The sequence below is a fragment of the Hermetia illucens genome, chromosome 2, assembly GCF_905115235.1.
Source record: "Hermetia illucens chromosome 2, iHerIll2.2.curated.20191125, whole genome shotgun sequence".
In the NCBI taxonomy this organism is placed as follows: domain Eukaryota; kingdom Metazoa; phylum Arthropoda; class Insecta; order Diptera; family Stratiomyidae; genus Hermetia; species Hermetia illucens.
This window is the reverse complement of record NC_051850.1, coordinates 103,599,430-103,613,829: the sequence shown is the minus strand read 5'-3', so window position 1 is coordinate 103,613,829 and position 14,400 is coordinate 103,599,430. Positions and strand designations below refer to the sequence as shown.

The following is a 14,400-nucleotide window of genomic DNA, read 5'->3' as shown; positions in this document are numbered from 1 at the left end:
AATTTTTCAGGTGGATAGGCTCTGAGAACGAGACCTGTTACACATTTCGGGGCATATATTTTGAGCCCGCCTCCCCTATGTTTCACCCAATGCCAAAAATAAGATCAGTTTCGAAAAATACCAATCGAGTCCTTTCATATGATACACCACATGAGTACATTCTATGAAAAAACATTTTACACTTCTCTTTCACATGTTCACAATTCAACGCAAAATTGCACCACTTGCTGTATGTCAAGGGATTCACAGACCACAAGTTCTTACCAAATTTCGTGACAATAGCGTTAGCCGTTTCCGGATCCTTTCCAATTTATGACCTAGTATTAGGTTACTGTCTGCTCGGACTGGCAATCGTTTCTGGGGCAGAGGCAAATTCATTATTTCGTGACCGAAATAAGCTACAGGTGTTTTTTATTTAGTCGTTTGAATGCATATTCATCTCGAATTTTCGAATTTATTTATTTGGAGCCAACAATATCTTTCGGCCATACAAAGATGAGGTCGCGTGTGATGAGTTTGCCTTTATCCTGATAAACGGAATCGTCAGCAAGCATTATTTGAAAAAGGTTTGATTTTCCTATCTGCTTCCTACAACGAATAGTCAATGAACTGAGAAGTACCAGTCGATAGAGCGCCCGAAAATCCATTATTATCAGACCCCTGACCCTCTTGTTAGTGGCGAGTTGTGGAGTTTTGTGGTTCTATTGCATTTATTTCTAGGTGTACGAGAGCTATGTAATAAATGGCTTCTTTTAAGGCAGCTCCCTTTGAAGATTTTGATGTTGCTGCAGAGACAGCTTTCATTATAATTTCATTGACCTCCCGCAGGCTTTAAAGAACTTAGTGAACTGTTCCTGCGTTATTTTATGTCGCGAAGAGTAGTGGACAGACAATGGGTAACCATGAATATTTCCAATTTCAGATAATCGATCACTTTTTGCTAAGCTAAGGCTATTCGCATTGCAATGGATATATTTGATTGTATTTATTTTTTATTTAAAAGCATCTACAAAATCATATTTTGGTTTTTTAATAGTTTCTGGATCATCACGCTAATATATGGTATCACTGAATTGGTTCATATTATTCTAGAGCGTAGCAAGAATCGAAGATAGTTCTTGCTGGAAACCGTCAGTGGTACATTCCTTTTGTACTTGTGTGCTCAGTCCTGCATTCAACTGTATTCCACGACCAGTAAATGAACCTGGTGAGTTGCGAAATTGCACGAAAATTTTCACGAAATCGGTCCAGCCGTTTTTTTTTTTAAGTATACGTAGACACCATCCGCATATAACAAACCTTAGTGGCTTATTTTTTTATATTTGTTCTCACTATCCAATTATCAATAGTTGTTCTTCTGCCCCGGATAATATGCTTCCCAAATGCAGATAATTCCGGTTTATTTCCGAAATAAACAAAGAATATTGATAATCACTTTTTTTGGGAAGTTATATAGATAGGGGATAACGCAATTCGACACAAAAATTAGCAAATGTTGCTTGATTTTCTGTTCCTGTAGCATTGTAAATGAGTACACCTTGCAGAAAACATGCTTTATCTATTGCTTTCGTAGATAATTCTCAGTAATTATTTCAACGATAACACTTCTGTTCTCATGGCCATTTATTTTTAGGGCAACCAGACAAGTAAAGGAGTGCACCTAAAAATAAAATTCTCTAGTAAGTCGCAAAAAGTAATGAATACGGAAAACATGACTATGTCATGTTATAAAAGTGTAAAAAAGATGTTCTTTGATGGTTTTTATCGGTGCAAGCCAGACAAAACTTACAAATATTGATAATAAGCTATTCTAACAGTCTGAGAGGAAATATTGTAGAATTTTAAAATCTGGTAAGAGAACAGCTCCAAGAAAATATTTTAAAAAGGGAGGAGTGTGGTTAGAGAAGTGCATATTTAAATCAAGGACCGATTCTCAGAAACTATCCAACCGAAAAATGTAAAACACGTCGGAATACTGGAAGCTCGCGCTTCGGGTATAAAGGTTTTGTGTTCATCTTATGTAAGAAATTTCAATGCACATTTTTCTACCCCTATATAGCTACAAATCCAACATATTCCTTCAGATTTTTCCAAACTACGAGACATACGTACATATTACAGCCATAGATATTACGCTCACCCTAAACAAACAAACTGCCTATTTCCGAATACTGTCCACATATATGCACGTATATAAATTGATCGTACCCATATTTCCGATTTACTTCTTACATCCATCTGAATTAGGCACTACCCGCAAAGTTCATTAGCACGCATATACTATATACCTACATACACACGTCTGATTGGAGTAATTGATATTCATATACAAATGACTAAAAAACTGAAACAAAATAATTTTTTGCGACCCCGTTCACCAGAACTCATTTGGTTGTGGTATTGAAGAATTGATATGTGATGATGACGTCATGCAGGTTGTAGAGTGCACGAAATTCACAAAAAAATGGAAAACTTTTACCTCCTATAACTTTGTTAATAATAGTTGGATTTTCTTCAAACTTGGCCAAATTGTGCATTATGTTCTTCATTACGATGAAAAATTTTGCACTTCTGGGATGAACATAAGGGGGTGCCGGGTAAATTTCTAAAATGTGGAAATATACTATTATTAACTTTATTTGTGCAGATATCGGAACCGGATATATTTTGAGGCCTAAATTTCGTAGAGATGCACTATTGTGATTTATTTCAAACTTTTCGGTTGGATAGGTTCTGAGAACGAGACCTGTTACACTTTTTGGGGGTCATATTTTGGGCCCCCTTTCCCCATTACCCCCCCCCCCCCCCCCCCTAGGAATACCCAAATATTTCACCTTTTCCATATCTTATGATGCGCGACTTGCAGACACAGAATTTTAATTTGTTGTTTTTATTTTACAGAAAAATAGAAGGAAAATGAAAACTGACAAGATTGAAAAGTTTATACCCGGAGTAAAATGGATCAATGGCTATTCAATGCAATTTGCCATTTCTGATTTGATAGCCGGTATTACAGTTGGCTTGACTATCTTGCCACAAGCATTAGCCTACTCAACTTTGGCCGGGCTAGAACCACAGGTAGATACATATTGATCAAATGAAATAAATAATAATAATAATAAAACCCTTTTATTACAGTATGGTCTGTATTCATCTTTCATTGGTGGATTTATTTATGCGCTTGTTGGAGGATGCCCCGAAGTTAATATAGGGCCCACAGCTCTCTTAGCGTTGATGACAAGTAGACATACAGGACTCGGAGCTAGGTCGGGCCCAGATTATGCAATACTATTATGTCTTTTAGCTGGAATTGTAGAGTTTTTAATGGCTTGCCTTAAATTGGGTATGTTGATGTATTAAAATTATTTAGATTTATAATAGTTTATGTTTGAAAAATGATTTATCTATCCAAATTAGCATGTTTTTGCAAGAGATTTACGTTCATCTCGAATATTAGATATCATTTGCCAGGGAACTTAGAAGCCCTAAGCTCGATTCTGATGCATCTGAAATTAAAGAGGAGTATCAAACAAGAGTAAGAATCGTGGTAGTTTTCCCTGTTCTGTAACATTATCTCAGTTGCACTTATGCAGAAAATCAAGGGAGATTTCACTGTGTTCTAAAGAATTATTGTGTTCCTTTGATAGCTCTAGTGTACCTTATTTCCCCGAATATCTTGACGGATGGCGCCTTAACCGAACGCAGCACACAGAAATAGCTCCAGAGATACGAGCCCCGAAGACGGACTCCGCAACGGCGACCCACCGAGTTTGATTCAAATGATATCAAAGCGCGAGGAATTTCGGGGATACTTAAAGTAGATTATGCAACCTTCAAAGACATTTGCAATATCTTGGATAAGTGTCTAGTCTCGATGTTTGAGTGCCGCACAAGACGACCGAGGAGAGCCTGGTGAACCGCATGTACATCTCCATGCATTCTCAAACGAATAGTGACTGGCGACGAAAAATGCGCAAGAGATCGTGGGGAACCGCTGGCGAATACTATTCGGAAAGTCGGCCTCCAACGGAAGAAGGTTCGGTTATCCATTCATCCATCTATCCGGCAAATGAAATTAGATCAAGAATCGCTTAAGAAACACCCAGAACTGGTCAATCACAAAGGTCCTATATTCCACCATGACAATACAAGATCCCACACCACGATAATCACTCAACAAAAATTAGTGCAACTTGGCTGGGACATTTTGCTACATCCTCAATGGGAAATCTTGTCGCTGATCAAACGAGTGTGATAACGCGCTTCGACCCCCACCTCTAAGCCCCAAATCTTCTATTAGAAAGAAATAATGAAATTGGTGAAAAGATGGCAAGAGGTCATAAATAGAAACGGAGAATATGTTATTGATTGAAATTCATACTTTGTGTGAAAAAAAACTTATTGCAGTTTAGCCTTTGAATGAACATTTTTGGATTGAATCCACCCTATATTTTGCAGTAGCGGTCATTGTCCCAAAAGATATATGTTTCAACGCTTTTCCCACGTCGGACAAGTCCGTATTCGAAGATTTCCCAGATGGTGGTGTAATCTGCAGTGTCTGTCGGTATTTCTATTAGGGGTAGGGGTATTTTAGCTCACATTTCGCTATAAGCATCCCAGACTGTTTCATTTCTGGTAAGCTTACCCAATATAAATAGTTCCCTTAGGAGTTCCTTTTTAAGGTTTGTGTAAAACAAAACCTTATTAAAATCGGTTCACTGTCTGTCTGCCTATCACACGCATTTTGCTGGGAAACTGTTACATATATTGACACCAACTGTGAACGCTCACGCATAGATTGAATTGATCGTTCTACGTAGAATTTAAGGAGGTCGCTATACATCCAAAAGGGGGGTGTACGATTTTTTTTTCCAAATATAGTGATATGGGATATCAAATGAAAGGTCTCGATTAGTACTTTTCAAAATTGGTCGCAGTGTTAACATTTAATTCACACAGGGGGTGTGGAAAATCATTTTTTCACGGGAACGTTCTCAGAACCTATCAGCCGAAGAATCTGAAAATAATCTGGAAGCTGCCATTTTATTGTGGCTAGGCTCCGAAATACCCTTCATACTGACATCTTTTCAAATAGAGTTAATAATAGTATTTTACTATAATTTTTAGCAATTAACTGCAGAACCACCGTTAAATCCATCCTAGAATCATGAAATTGTACAGTAATGTAGGCTATGATATAGATCATGATCCTACCAAATTTGGTGGAAATCACCCTATTACTAACAAAACTTATCTTAAAATTGTCGCTGTAAATTCTAAGACTTTGAAGGTCAGAGGCACCCAAAAGTGGATGTTCTGACATAATATATGCATATACATTACGTGCTAGGAGGGGAGAGTGCTCTTATAAAAAAAATACAAAGCCTTTTATACCAGATTTCGGCTTCCCGACTTGTTTCTCCTGAATATTATAGCCATTACGTCTTTCCCCATTTGATAAGACGATCCTATTAGTGCTTCCGTCCGCTGCGTCATTGTCTTCCAGCTCTTATTTCATAATGATTATTATCATACCAGCCTAGAGTTCACCTCGTTTTACCTAAGTGCCTTGATCACGGCTGAATTAAGCTGGCCACTGTACTTCCCGAATCGATTTTGTTGCCCCAGTGTGCTTCATATCTCTTCAAAATAAAACTTAATGCTATCTCTTGGTGTCAGTAATACAGGATTCCGCCTGGAAAGAATGTAAATCTTGTTTTGGTTCAGGCAGCTTTCCGCTAAACTTATAACCTTTTCTTCCTCTGCCCTTGACCTGTTCCCGGTTTCTTTCAACCGTTGAAGAATTTTCGGACCTTTGTCCTTATGCTGGCTGGGTTCCTCTTCCACCAAAGTACGCCCCTTGATGAAGTGTTTATTTTAACCGGACAAATGGTCTCATGAGGGTCTATAATGGCTTGGTTGAGGTCATCCACCACTGTGTCTGGTTCATTCATAATATCACGGCTCGCTTCTAAATTATGTTATTGTTCAGAAACCTCACGTAGTAATCCCAATCTGTTCTTCTGTAATCCGATAAAGAGGATTCGTTCGCAACTTTCCAGTTCCTAAATAGCCCATTCATAAAAGCTTTTCTTAGAGTTAGTTATATTTAGAATCTTTTGCCTGGTGCTAGTCATGAATTCTGGTGTATTTCCTATATTGAACATTTCTACCCTATTGCTAGGGATCAATTCAAGAAAATACTTACCTCTTCGGCGGTGCCACTTCTTCGTCAAATACTTTTTTCTTGCAGACTGCAAATCCTCTCCTGGTAGACTCAGGATTTAGTACAACGCCTACCATTATTAAGAAATTTGAGGGGGTTAACATTGTATTCTGGTGCCAATGGCACCAGCCTTAATGGCAATACCTAATTCAGATTTATCATCATGCACACATAAGTTTGTAAGTAATTCTATTTCTGACTACATGCATGTCAGGAAAGTGCGAATCAAAAAAATCCGTACTTTCACATACATTCGTAGGATCCTAGAGTATGAAACATCTAGGCTGCTGTACTTTTTCAATTATAAGTGATTTTTCGCGTTTTCCCGTAAAATTTGTGCAGAGTATAAATTCATTATTTTTCCAGTTTTGCAAACCGCTACGTTCGAAATGGGCGGCATGATTGGCCTTAAAAGCTTAAAGGCGGGATTAAATGAACGAAAGGAACTAAAGGCCCGAAAAGGCAGCCACTTTGTCCATTTTGAGACTATAAAAATAATTAGAAGCTGAAATTTTTGAATTCAAGAGAGAAATATCGTGACCAAAGGGAACGCTTTTTATTGATAGGACGTCCGAAACATTAAATATAGAGCAAAAATTGCCTGCCAGAACCGGAAAGATCGCAGACGTTTCTAAAATCGAAGTTGCCAAAGATTTAAGGCTGTTAGGATTGAAAGCTGAAGCGTAGACAGATTAAGTTCATCGAAAACATAATATACTGCGGAGGATGTCCTTTCACCAATTGAAAGGGAAAGCTACCCGCGCCCGATTATAAAGAAACGTTCACGTTTCGGAGGAGTGAGTTTAGGAAAGTTTAAATGTAAATGGAAAATTATAGTCAATTTTATTGAATTAAAGCCAGCTCCCTCCTTTTGAGTAGTAATTAGCTCACGAAAGATTACTCCATGGCATGAAATTAAAAATATAAATAATTAGAAAAACAAAGCCAGAAATTGCCTATACCGAAATTCATCAAAGTACAACAGCAAGGTGTCGGTCTGGTCTAAAGGCTACTATTCAAAATCCCCCAATTTTTTTTCTGGTAAAAAGCTTTTTCAAGAATCTTCTCAATGCCCAATTATTTGTGGTTATGGCTATTGCGGGAGGCAACTTTTTAGGTTTGGCTTGGAGTCGGCAACAAAAGGTAGAAGGAGGTAGATAACTCACATATGAACTAGTATAAATGTGACACATGCGGTCCATTTCCTTGGGCCCTCTCGAGATTTTCCATAAAAAGGAATTACTTCAAGTTTTAAGCCTATTTTCTGAGTTGGGAAATGTTTGAATATATAAGCAACGAAGTGTTTCAACCAGGATTCCCTAACTCAAAAGTGCAAATTAGAAAAAGAAGCAAGCAAAGAGTTTTCCAGACATTAAATTCACTCTTTTGGAGTCCTCAAGCCCAAATAATTAAAAAAGAAAAAAAATTGCAATCTAATGGAAAAATATTCATTCCGGCGAAGCCGAAAAATGAGTTGATTAGTTTTTTAAATACAATCTTTTCCTAATGTCACGATTTCATCGGAAGTAGCTCTTTACAATATTTGAACGTTCTCATTAAGAAAAAATGATGGGCTCACCAATGAGACGAAAATATTGCGTTGGACCAGTGGCGAACATGCCATGATGAAACCCGAAATAAGGATATCCGCGATCAATATGGGGTTGCACCGATCGTGGAAAAATTGCGAGAGGTCGATGGCGCGGTCATGTAATTCGACCTGACGGGAAGTCACTTGCCAAGGGTGGTCTGCACATCGAAGTCCATGATCGGCCGAAACAACGATGGGTTGATAAGCTGGATGGTGATTTGAGAGCTTCACTGCGCGGGACAGCCTCAACTTGATATTGATATTAGAATTACTGCATTTCCAGAACAGCAAAAGCGGATTTATATTGTTAATAGGTCGAGCGAAATCAAGTTCGGTGCCGTTTCGACGACAGAAACAACGCTAACTTGATTTCGAACAAATTGTTTAACGCCCACTATTCTCTGCCAAACAACTGAGAATTTTGTTTTGTTGGTGATTATCTTCAGTCCGAATCTATTATAGTTGCCTCTCACTTCAAAACTCCTGTTCAAGCTGTCGAGAACTTTCTCGAAATCGATGAAGAACAGTTCGAGCGCTGATCTAAGCTCCGGCCACTGCTCCCCAATTATCCGAGGGGCATTTATCCGTTCGGTACAGGAGGCTCGGAAAGTAGTTTGCTCTCTGTCGATCGAGCATTCGAGGTATTCCAGTGTGCGTTGAGCTAAGATCTTCGCAACCGTAAAAAGTTACACTCAAGACGGGGAATCTTGACGATCAGCTTCTTCTTCCGCGCATTAGGAAAAGAGTCATGAATGAGTAATAACTTTGCAGAGACTGTATGGGCCGCGAAAGCTGGTTATTATCGAATATTAAGAACCCTCTCCTGCTTGAAGTTGCTCATAGAATACTCCTACCCGTCTATATGGGCAATCTTCTTTGATGTGATCCTCTTTAAGCTGAACCAGAATCAGTCAAAATTCCACAGGGCAGGATTATCAGATACTGTACGGGCATGAAGGAAAGTCAAAATTGTCAATTGGATGTACTCTTGACATTATATTCATGAACAATTGCTGAAAAGGCTATAATTAGTAAAACGCGACTAGTAGTCATTAAGATTGAAAATTCCAGAGATTGGCTCGTTCTTAGGTTGAGACATGTTAAAGACAAAATTTCAAACCGCAGAGGCTTAAAGGCAACGCTTCATGATTAACCTACTAATATAAAGAGTGGCCATTCTTATTTGCTATTTTTCAATATTCAATTTTGGTTGCATTCAAAAATAAATATTTGTAATCTTTACTACTGTAGGTGCCTTAGTTGATCTTATATCGTTACCTGTTACTGTTGGATTCACCTCTGCCACAGCAGTTATCATTGGTACCTCACAAATCAAGGTGAGTGTCTGATTCCCTCATAAGTCGATAACTATATTTAAATTTTGTTCGCCGCAGGGTTTACTCGGACTCAAAGGTGGTTCAGGTGCGTCGTTCCTCGATACAATCGGATCAGTATTCTCCAATATTGATAAAGTCCGAATACCTGACTTTACATTAGGAATAGCATCAATCATAGTATTATTAGCATTAAGGGTAAGTATGTGAATATGGATAATTTTCCTTATTATGATGCTTATCCTATAACGTTGTTCATATTCTAACTAGAAATTGAAGTCCTTCTCCTTCGACTCTAACAAGAAAGTATATAAGATCATAAACGGTTGTATTTGGACAATATCAACTGCAAGAAATGCTCTATTAGTTCTTATCACAAGCTGTATCGCTTACTCCGCACAACAATCGGGACCACAGCCATTCATACTAACCGGCTCTGTGAAAAGCGGGTTTCCTCGAATTGGTTTACCAAACTTCGAAACGGATATTCCCGGCGCAAATGGAACGCTAGTACACCAAACTTTCCCAGACATGGTAAATGAACATAGATCACGCAATAATATTAGAAAATGTAAATATGAATTTTCCTGTATGTAGGTCGCGGAACTGGGTCCATCTATAGTCGTTGTTCCTATCATCGCAGTTTTAGGAAATGTAGCAATCTCCAAAGCATTCGGAGGCGCTGGTTTGAACCCAACAAAGGAACTTATCGCCCTTTCACTGAGCAATATTGTCGGCTCTCTATTTTCATCGTTCCCGGTAACAGGATCCTTCTCACGAAGTGCAGTCAATCACGCCAGTGGTGTTCGCACCCCCATCGGTGGCATTTATACTGGCGTTCTTGTCTTACTAGCGGTTGGCATTTTGACACCCTATTTTCACTACATTCCTAAGGCTGCGTTGAGTGCCGTAATTATTTCGGCCGTGATCTTCATGATAGAATATGAGGTATATTCGATAAATTTCCTTTCCTGAAAATATTTTGAATACATTTGAATTCAGGTGGTTAAACCGCTTTGGAAATGCAGCAGACGCGAATTATTACCAGGCGCAGTGACGTTTATTTTGAGTTTATGTTTAGGTGTGGAAATTGGGCTCTCAGCTGGAGTTGCGACGGATTTAGCTTTTCTTATTCATCGCTCTGCCAGACCTATTCTGTCTGTGGCTAAATCACAGGTTGGGTAGAACACATATCTAATGCATACAAAATAACAAACGAAATTGTTAATTCATTCAACAGACCCATTCTGGGCTCGAATATGTACTAATCAGCCCCAAACACAGCCTTATATATTTTCCGGCTATAGAATGGGTACGATCCGGGGTTTCAAAAGCTGTTCGCGAATATGGAATGATACCTGTGGTGATGGATTGCAGAAATTTGAATGGTCGGAATTGTGTTACAGTAATGAACTCCTTGAAATATTAATTGCTCCGTTTTTATTTTATAGAATTTGATTTTACTGCTGCACGAGGTATGGGCTCGTTGAGTAAGGACTTATCTGCAATGGGCGTTCGTTTTTTCCTACTTGGTGCCGGCTCAGCAATAAAAATGGTTCTGAAAGAAGCAACAGGTGATTCGATTTGTACTTTGGAGACAGTTGATGAATTGGAGAGTTTCGCTCCGAACGGTAGGCCAACAGCATTTCAATTATAATATAGCCTGTACTATTATTATTATTAGGAGACGATAACGAACTGAAAGAGGTTGTGGCGCCGCTGCTGAAAAACCGCAATAATCATAAAGCTGAAAAGCGAAAATAAGTCTGAACATCGAAAATTATTTATTCATTTTAACTATAGAGTATTTCCTAAATGTTCAGATTTTATTTATATTGTGAATATGTTATAGCCAATTCGCTGATTGAAAGAGGAAGTTGATTATCAACAATCATAGAAGACATAGAGTAGCATATTTCTAGAAATTAGCAAAAATTTCCAGTGATTTTGTACATTTCGAAATTGATCGGTATTATTTTATCACTTAATATTTAATTTACACTGTGTACTTAGAGGTAACCTTAGATAGTATAATTTTATTTATTCATATTGTATGTGAAATATACAAATTACAAAGAAATTCCAGCGGGTTTTTATTGGAAAGGGATGATCGATAAGAAAACGTTTCCAATGAGCTAATAAGCATATTCTTCGTAAATGTCGATAGCTCTGCACACGAAACGCTTATTGTTACATAAAGTCTTGCAACCGTGGATATTGAAATAGTTGTTGGAATTCCGATATTCTCAATTATGTAAAACCTCGAGGCATTCATTGAGTTTTATTTTTACAAACAATCAAAATATGGTCTCGTTTCATTGATCCTCCCTCTTCTTTGTAAATTATGCAGCGGTGATAATTGCCCTTTTTTAAAGTTAACAAAATTAGTAATCAAACTGCTTGCACAGCGTGAGAAATGCAGCGTACGCCATAATGGTGTCAAAAAATGTCTGAAAGTAGTTTTTTGAACGCAAGTGAGCTACGTGTGAAACTTGGCTTGACCGCTTACTTCAAATGTAGTAGTTGAGTGCTAACTTCCGTCTGAGGCTGACGTTAGACGATTAGTATCTCATCAGACTGCCGTCAGTCTGAATGATAATCATGGCAAACTGATCGATATGCGGCAATGACTGATGGACTGATGAATTTTAAACGTTGTGTCCTTTTGGCTGGACTGATGACATGCTGAGTGTTGTGCAGTTCTGATTTTGCAGTTAGTTACTGCATGATTTCCAAATATATCCCGAATTTTTCAAAAGTTTAAGTGAGGGATCGGTATTTCAGGAGAAAGTCTGGAATAGATGTACACTTATTGTTGTGTGATAATCGAGGTATTATCAATTAGGCAAACATGGGGTGGAATGTAGCTCGGGCTTAAGGAAATTAGTCGGCACGAGCTCATGATTAATATGGAAAACTTTTTAAAGCAATTAGTCTAGCCTATATGCTAATGCAGGTGAATATCTTTGGCGAAATGCAAAGATTTGAAATATCATGTTATTTTTATGGAAAGATGAATTGCCATTGATATTTTTGTTTTGCCTCGAAAAACCTAGTTCTGATTTACACATTTCATAAATGTGTCCTATTACATGCCGGCGACGCATATGCCTGTAGTAGGAATTCGACGTAATTAAAAATTCTCATTTGAACTTAATTTTTTACTTACTGAATTGATATTTAGTAAGCTTGAATTTTCACAGATACCCGTATCTTACAGCCTATTTTATATGAATTGGAGTTCATACTGACCTATGAAGCACTCCTCTCTTGTGGGACAAGACTTATTCCAATAATAGAAATAAATATAAAAAGAAGGAGGATATGTAGAAACTGCAAGTGGTTTTAAAAAAATAAATAAAGGATTTCCTTGTATTTTTCCCAAGTGGAAAGACTTCATCAGCTACGAAAACAGGAAAATTCTTGCGTCTTATTTGGTAATGCATGTCTATTGAGCAAACTCGTCGGACGCATCTCCCAAAATTTTGTATATAATAACACGCCACCATCAGACTTTCGTCCATTTTCGCCTTCTGTTATTATAAAATTTTTATTAGAATTCACGTAGGGATAGACGTTGATACACGAGCATATTTCACTTCAGCTACAATAATTATTGCCGTTCCTACAGGTATTAAAATTTTCAGTTGACTGGCCACTCTTCATGGTACACAGATATCATAGTCACCCGCAATTATTTGAGCTCTTGGATTCGAACTATGCTATGATGGCATTTATAATTTCAGCACAAAAAGCCCGAACGGGCCGTTTTTTGAAGGCAAGATGTTTACTGTCTAAAGCTCCTAGGTAATTGTGAAGCTGATACTTTTTGCCAAAATCGGAAGCAATCTGTTTCCATTCTTCCTCTATTGATATCTGTATTCTAAGATATAAATACAATAAGATAACATGACAACCATCACTGAATTAATATGTATATAGTATGTAATCATATACTGATAATCAACATTTTCTGAAAGTGTCACTTCTATTTCATCTGTAAATAATGCGATGACACCGCCAGTTTAAAAAAAGCCAAGGAAAGGTGCAATTTTGGAGGACTCTTCCGCATGTGGCAGCAGTACTGCAATTGCACATAATTGGGCTGAGACTCTAAATCGTGTAGACCCCAATCGAAGGATTATTGTAAAAAAGGGGATCAATGACATTTTGTATGAAGCCGGATTGGGCAATTTGCACCGAAATTCTACCCAAATAAATGTATCATAATTTAACGGAGATAGTCAATTTATGCATTGATTTACCAAGTTCGAATGTAATTTACGTAAATTTTAAATAATACAAATATTCAGTGTTATACACTATATATATTTTTTGATTTCACTTACCTTCACATAAGATTAGAGGACACATATATTTGTGCTTCACATGTTGCTTTTATACCTTCACTAATTGCTGATGACTGAAAATTCAAATCCTCGATATTTGTTCCAGTCGCTAGATATTTAAATGTTAAATGTTAATTGCCACAGAAACGTTTTTCGTGAAAGCATGGTTCTATTTTAAATTAGAAGAGAGTCAGCAGTAACAAACGGCGGAAACGTATACTCAAATAAATAACAAATACCATCCAAGGAATAGATTTTTTTTTGAATCAATTGTATCTAGATATGATGCAGAATATATGAGCAAAGTGATTTTTTGATATTCGGAGTCGTTCGGAAATTACAGCGCTAAACAGGCAAAAATGTCACATGCCCGGTTTTTGTCGATCGCCGTAATAAAGCGCGCATTTATCGGTCGAAAATGCCGTTCGAATGACTCTGCTAAAATCATAAGAATTCAAGCCAAGGCTGTACATGTGTGTGTGGCTGTACCGTTTTGGTGTCTAAAACTAAAGCTTTAATATTTTTTAATAATCCTAGTTTGCGAACAGTGGTTAAGTCCGCACGTTAAAATGTCGTTTACATTTTTTCTTTAAGATGATCTCAGCGCCCTCTGGCGTGTCAGCAGAAAATCACTTTTTTTGGAGCTGGGTGTATAAATAGCTCTGTATTTCAATAACAAACGATGCTATCGCGCTGGAAAAATTACTACGCATGCTCAAGATAACAATAAATATATGGTCGTCACAAAAATGTTTTAAAAAAGCGAAAAAAAACTACCTTCACACGGGATGACCCCCTTAATAAAACACTCGTGTTTTGTTACAAACCAAAACAAATTGATTGATTGTGTAAGGGTACACATCAGTCCCATCAGGTTTTCATCAGTCAATGATGGATTGA

General features: G+C 37.6%; 1 protein-coding gene and 1 long non-coding RNA gene across 6 annotated transcripts in view; one reads left to right on the top strand and one right to left on the bottom strand.

The window, feature by feature from the left end:
• LOC119649714 (sodium-independent sulfate anion transporter) overlaps positions 1 to 11,185 on the top strand; it is a 78,420-nt gene extending 67,235 nt beyond the window's left edge. For 2 of the 5 annotated variants that reach the window (XM_038051992.1, XM_038051993.1), the window contains 10 exons: positions 2,902 to 3,078; positions 3,139 to 3,343; positions 9,069 to 9,154; positions 9,212 to 9,349; positions 9,422 to 9,685; positions 9,749 to 10,099; positions 10,154 to 10,327; positions 10,392 to 10,539; positions 10,603 to 10,782; positions 10,836 to 10,977. In XM_038051992.1, coding sequence (XP_037907920.1) covers positions 2,917 to 3,078; positions 3,139 to 3,343; positions 9,069 to 9,154; positions 9,212 to 9,349; positions 9,422 to 9,685; positions 9,749 to 10,099; positions 10,154 to 10,327; positions 10,392 to 10,539; positions 10,603 to 10,782; positions 10,836 to 10,915 — 1,788 coding nt within the window. In that variant the 5' untranslated portion in view covers positions 2,902 to 2,916 and the 3' untranslated portion in view covers positions 10,916 to 10,977. Of the gene's footprint in view, positions 1 to 1,036; positions 1,208 to 2,901; positions 3,079 to 3,138; positions 3,344 to 9,068; positions 9,155 to 9,211; positions 9,350 to 9,421; positions 9,686 to 9,748; positions 10,100 to 10,153; positions 10,328 to 10,391; positions 10,540 to 10,602; positions 10,783 to 10,835 lie in introns of all 5 variants that reach the window. The other 3 variants (XM_038051990.1, XM_038051989.1, XM_038051991.1) reach the window with 3 other exon arrangements.
• Positions 11,186 to 11,384: 199 nt separating this feature from the next.
• On the bottom strand, positions 11,385 to 13,606 carry LOC119649715. The gene is made up of 3 exons (XR_005249176.1): positions 13,501 to 13,606; positions 11,661 to 11,943; positions 11,385 to 11,601 (listed from the first exon to the last, which is right to left on the bottom strand). It is a non-coding gene; the product is annotated as an uncharacterized LOC119649715 (long non-coding RNA).
• Positions 13,607 to 14,400: the final 794 nt, after the last annotated feature.